Genomic DNA, 6,000 nt, shown 5'->3' on the forward strand with positions numbered 1-6,000 from the left:
ATCCTTTTTTATTTATATTATTTATTATTTATTTAGGTTCATCACTCCCATGCGTAAGAAGGGGATATGCCAAGGTGATGTAGCCGGAGCAGAAAAACTAGCCGTTGCGTCACACGAGAACGTGGGAAGAGATCATGCAGCGAACACAGAGTGAGGCAACCGTGTTCCGGCCAAACACCAGTTGAGCTCTGGGCCCCACAGGTCTCCGCCAATGGAATAGCTTCTTCTGTGTTTGGTCTCTTGGCCAGTCACTGAATCTGCACCGACGAACGCAAGTAAGGTGGGAAGAGAATCCGAAGCCTCGGTGGGGTCGTCTTGGTCCTCCCGACCGTTGCAGGCCTGCGGGTCCCAACTTACTGCCCCCCTGGACTAAATAAAATGTCCAAGTTACCCTTGCGCTGATCGGATTCCTACTTCCCAGCAGTGTCCTGATATCTCAATTAAACTACATGCTTTTATGTCTTCCCATGCAACACAAGTACAAAAAAACTATGAGGATATTGAGAAGAAGAAGAAGATACAATCGAAAATTCATATAAATGTTAAATATTTAACACATCGATCAAACATGTTTTATAGAACCAAAATTAAATCTTAGAATGTTTTCATAAAAACTTATTAAATCCATAATGATATACATGAAATTCTATAATAATTATGAAACATATTAATAGTACCTAATAAATTCATCAGAATATTTTAGTTTAATTGATGAATTAATCTTCCAATTGCATAGTATCTTTAAGAACTCTTATATTTTTTTTTTGATGGGCCAAGAGAAATCTAAAAGTGATACTGAAATCGGACTATAACCCTATTTATAAAAATACTCTAGGATATTTTATATTCCTAACTTATCTAATCATCAAAAATATTTTATATTCCTAAGTTATCTTGTCGTCAAATCAGGATATATATGATGAAATCAACATAATTAGTTTTCATAATAATTATATCATTTAGTGAAATAATTTTACTTTAATTGAATTATTTTAATTTTGACTAATTAAAATAATAACTTTACCCTAAAAATTATAACAATAAATACCTCCTCGCTCTCGCGTTATAAATGTGATAATAATACGCCAGGCGTATCCGGCCCAATATTGCGCCAGGAATGGCATGATCTGTAAAAATAAGCTGAGCCAATGGCATTTTTTGGCATCTTAGGAAGATTCGAACGAAGCTTCATTTGAACGGCACAGGGGGTTGGGAAGTCGAGGAGTGCGGTGATATTTTCGTCACTGTTGTCGATGCTTCATTGGTGAGCGCAGTGGGTCCCAAGCAGAATGGAAAGTGACGACGTGGAGGTCTTCTTGGTGGGAACGCCTTGTTTTAAATCACGCAGGGAGAGAGAGAGAGAGAGAGAGGTGCTCCGATCCTCAGCCCAAGGAGACGGAGACGACGACGAAGAAGAAGAGGCTCTCAGGTTCTTTCTCCCTTGTCTGATCCACCTTTTCCCTTAGTTTAGGAGATTCTCTGTAAAGAAAGAATACGGTCAGTGAACATGAAACGGAATGGGAGAGGAGAGAGAGGGTTGCTTTCCTTTGATTGATGTTTCCGTGAAGATTAATGGCTAATGAACCCTAAATTGTGGCTTTCCTTTGATTTCCCATTCGTTGTTAGTTGCATAGTCTCTTCCCTTTGGATCTTGAATATTTTTGTGGAAAGATCCAGGAAATCTCTCTTTTGATCAGCTCCTGTGGGCAGATTGGTTTCTGATCTGTGAGTATCTTGTTGCTTGGGTTGAAATCCATGTCCGATAGACCATGAGGCCTTGAAGCCCATGGATGAGCCTATTATCCGCAAAATCACTTGCTCATAATTTCTGTTTGAATGATGGTGGTTGATGGTTGATGCAGGTAAGTGAGCAAGCAAGATGACGGTGAGAAAGGGTCCATCGCATTCATGGTGGTTTGCTAGCCAAGACAGGCTCCAAAGTTCAACACAATCTTCATGGTTGTCATCGACACTTTCCGGTCAGTCTTTTCTTTGAAACCGCTGGTCATTTTCAGATTGATATGGTTATTGTCCTGTATCATGTATGCATGAAATTGGATGCTTAGCATTCCTATTCTTAAGTTTGCATGGTTTTCTTTGAATCTTTGTTAGAACAAAATGACTGTGCAATTGATGCAACATATGATGAATGCATTCATCGGTGGTCTTAATCCACATCGACCCACATTCTAATGTTAATCTATTATGCAAGGAATTTGAATTACCAATTAAGAAATATTTCACATCAAACAAGGAGTATTCTTTAAGCTTTGACACTCGAGTAACTTTTAGATGCATGCAGATCTTCAATTGTTCCCATGAGTAACTACAATATTCAATTAAACCATCCACAGTGATATGTACAGATTTCAGTCTTCCGTAAATCATTCAAAATCAAGACCCAAAAGAAAAATCAAGACCGAAAATATTAATTGTTAAATTATTCACCATGTATGAATGTATCATCAATGTATGATATTTGGATTGCAGGCAAATTATTGGGTTCCATAAATCAGTAGAACCATCCAAGGTTTGATGTTAGATTTCAATGTTCCATGATTCATCCAAAATCAAGACAAAAAAATTTTAACGCTAAAACACCCACCACATGCAATGATATTATATATATTTCAAAACAGTGAAATTAAAATTTGACATCTGACCAAGGAAGGTCTAAATTTAGGACTTGTTGAAAGTTCTTCCATTCTGAACTTTCGTCCCTTCGCAGATGCATGCTTGAATAATCCTTCCGTCTTGACCATAGCTATTTGTTTTATTGTGTAGTTTTATTTATTTATTTATTTTGAGCTAGATCTTTGGATAGCCTAAACAATGAAGTAAATACCTGAAAATACTCCGGAGAAAGCATGGAAAACATATATATCAAATACTTACCTTATGACTGTAGTGCAAGTCCTGTAGCTGTCCGATCCATTACTGTCAAAGCTTGATAAAAGAGATTAGAAAATTTTTCTGTAATTCTTTTTCTTCTTTTCTCTTCCCTTCTCCTCTAATTTCCTTTTCTTTCTTACCTTTTCACCTCCTCTGTTATTTTTTTTTTCTCTTGTCCTTCTTTGATTCAGTAGACATTTGGGAGATGTGTTTACTTTAAGCTCTAGATATCATTTATGAGTTATCCTTTTTAAGAATCGGGACTAACTAGATGTCTGATGTATAATTAGCTTAGGAAGATCCCATTTTGATGTCCCTGATAAAATTTCACTCCATGCATGCCAACCCTTCTAAGTAAAACATAGCAGGAAGAACACAGATCGTCAGATGTTTGCTAGCAGTCATCATAGCATGTTGATTCATCAACGGCTGGTATTTTGTATCAGCAAGGATACATCCAAGTAGTCGGTCTAGTAACTGTACGCATTTAACTTGACTAAACTTGCTGTGATTTTAATTTGTCTCCCTGCTGAAAACATTTTGAAGTTATAAAACTTAAATGCTGAACAAGGATACAAGAAAGGTGTCATTTAGCAAATCTAAAGTGTCTCTCTATATTTTGCAGTCATTTGTAACATGATATTAGAATGTTTTTCTTGTGCAGAACTAGAAGAGAAGACCAAGCAGATGCTGAACCTGATAGAGGAAGATGCCGACTCCTTCGCTAAGCGTGCAGAGATGTACTACAAAAGGAGACCTCAACTCGTAGACATGATCGAAGATTTCTACCGGGCTCATCGCTCATTGGCTGAGCAGTATGATCAACTAAAATCGGGATCAGCAGTGCGACGTTCAATATCAGTTTGTCCTGCTTTCTTTGACAGAAGCTGTTCACGGAGTATAAGCAGCAGTGATGCCGATGAGGGCCCTAAGTTTTCCACCGATTCATTTTATTCAGAGGAATCCGAAGTTGATGATCCTGAACAAGAAGAAAACGAAGCTGAGAATAAGCCAAGAGTTATGTCGGATGAAGGGACTGATAGTTATTTAGTGATGAAACTGAAACATGAACTAGAAAGGCTTAGAGAGGAGAATGCAAAACTTAAGGCTGAAATAGCAGGAAAAGATGAAGAGAAAAGGGATGTTATCAGACAGCTTGCTTTGTCTTTGGATATCTTGAAGGAAGAGAATGTTACCTTGAGGAGGTCCATTAAGCACCCAGAGAAAAAGGGTGGCGGCTTTTTTGACCTTAAGAAACTAACCAAAGATACGTTCAGTGGAAGAAGACTGTTTCACGGGAAGTCAAAACCTCAAACTACAATTGTAGCCCTCTAAGGTTTGTGGAAGATATCTACCCATGTACTTAGAAATTTAAATATAGTCTGAAACTAGGATGAACAGCTGAGGGTATGACTTTCTCCCACACTAGGCTTATGCCAATCTGATGTATTCATAGACAGAATTGTCCTTCTACATAATGTATTCTTTTCATGAGTGCCAGAACTTATGCATACACTATTTCTAATCATTTATTGCTTGCATATTTAAATATAAAGGGAATGTATCTGCATGGCATTGTGATGATATCTTTTACATTTTGGATTCTTTGCAGCTGAGCTGTATCTTCTACTGTATTATTTTGTTTAGCATGGTTTATATGACCCTGGTTTGGAACTTGAGCAACTTATCAAAAGTATGAAAAGGATTATTTTATGTTTAGCAAGATAGTTTGGTATATCATTTGATACTGATTTTTGACCTACAATTGATTTTTTTTTTTCCAATGATAAAATGTATTTTGTGAGGTTGTTATCAATAAGTCCAATTATCTAACTCAGCTATATTGAGGGCTTTCAAAAATTATATTAATAGTTAATGTACAATTAATAAAAAGGGGCATTCCGAGAATCGAACTCGGGACCTCTCGCACCCAAAGCGAGAATCATACCACTAGACCAAATGCCCTCGTTGGATTATTTATATAATAATCCACTTTCATTTGAAGATTACAGCTCTCTCTCATCGAGTTTTGAATAGATGCGCACAACATTTCACATATGCTCTTAAAAATCGAAATTTTTTACTGGAATTGTTCATTCCATGAAATTTTATAATCTTTTTAATGTGTTGCTTTAAAAAATAATTATCATAAATTTAGAGCAATTTTCTCCATTTTCATATTATAATGATTTTTTCTCAAGTCCATTTAACCATATATAAATGGAAAATCTAATAAATTGCACATGTTATTTCTCATTAAAATTTCTAATATAAAGTAAAATCAATATCCTATTAGTAGTTTTGTGCTACAGAAAATTATTGAATCTTAAATTTTGATGATGAAAATGAACAATGAGTTTATTGGGCTAATATATTATTGAGATAAGTGACATACTAAATATTTCAATCATGGACTCAGATCACCACGAGCTAACTATTGAGTAAGAGAGTCAAATATTATGTCAAAAATTATATAAAAATTTGACGTTCGTTAGAGGATTAGTCAAAACGTTAAAAATCAAACTTCATGCTAAAGTTTTGGGCATCATACAAGAAGGATCGAATATTACACGGGAAGATTGGATGTCGTGGGAATATCAATATATCGATAAAATGAGTTATATACTAAAGGAAAGGACGATATATCGAATGTTCGAATGAAGTGCCAAAAGATCAGATGACATGCCGGAGTAACACATAACATGTTGAAGTATGGTTGATTTATCAAAATTTTGATCAAGGTTATTATAGATTAATTGAATTGGTATTAGTTCGAAATAATATCAATTTATCAAAAAAAGCCATTGGACTTGAAGCGAGATTGAATTGGGCCTATTAGAAGATTAAATCGGTGGTCTAAATTAGGCTTAGGTAATGGTACCACTAAGCCCAAGCGATAGTACTGCATAAATCAATCAACAAGTGATATTTGTGCCTTATCGGTGTTTCCAATGGTGGTACTGTCTATGGTGGTGATAGTACCACCTAGGCCAAATAATAATACCACTTAGGTCAACATTAGTATTACTAGAGCCTATATTTGTCACATGATTATGATAGTAGTACCGCCCAATTTCAATAGTAGTACTGTCCATACCTCAAAATTTT

The 6,000-nt window shown here is 35.8% G+C and overlaps 1 protein-coding gene and 1 non-coding gene across 2 annotated transcripts; one reads left to right on the forward strand and one right to left on the reverse strand.

Moving 5' to 3' along the window:
- The first annotated feature begins 1,348 nt into the window (after positions 1–1,348).
- LOC135589148 (protein NETWORKED 3C-like) lies at positions 1,349–4,376 on the forward strand. The gene is made up of 3 exons (XM_065081448.1): positions 1,349–1,429; positions 1,863–1,979; positions 3,557–4,376. The coding sequence occupies exons 2-3, from the start codon at positions 1,880–1,882 to the stop codon at positions 4,225–4,227; spliced, it is 771 nt and encodes a 256-aa protein (XP_064937520.1). The 5' UTR covers positions 1,349–1,429; positions 1,863–1,879; the 3' UTR covers positions 4,228–4,376.
- Positions 4,377–4,785: 409 nt separating this feature from the next.
- TRNAP-UGG (transfer RNA proline (anticodon UGG)) lies at positions 4,786–4,857 on the reverse strand. Its single transcript has one exon. It is a non-coding gene; the product is annotated as a tRNA-Pro (tRNA).
- Between the last annotated feature and the right edge of the window lie 1,143 nt (positions 4,858–6,000).

This window comes from Musa acuminata, chromosome BXJ1-8, assembly GCF_036884655.1.
Source record: "Musa acuminata AAA Group cultivar baxijiao chromosome BXJ1-8, Cavendish_Baxijiao_AAA, whole genome shotgun sequence".
In the NCBI taxonomy this organism is placed as follows: Eukaryota; Viridiplantae; Streptophyta; class Magnoliopsida; order Zingiberales; family Musaceae; genus Musa; species Musa acuminata.

Excerpts from the sequence above, each read along its gene's own strand:
- LOC135589148 (XM_065081448.1), top strand. The coding sequence starts at position 1,880 with ATGACGGTGAGAAAGGGTCCATCGCATTCATGGTGGTTTGCTAGCCAA. Across the intron at positions 1,980-3,556 it reads GTTGTCATCGACACTTTCCG|AACTAGAAGAGAAGACCAAG; the intron begins GTCAGTCTTTTC and ends TTTCTTGTGCAG.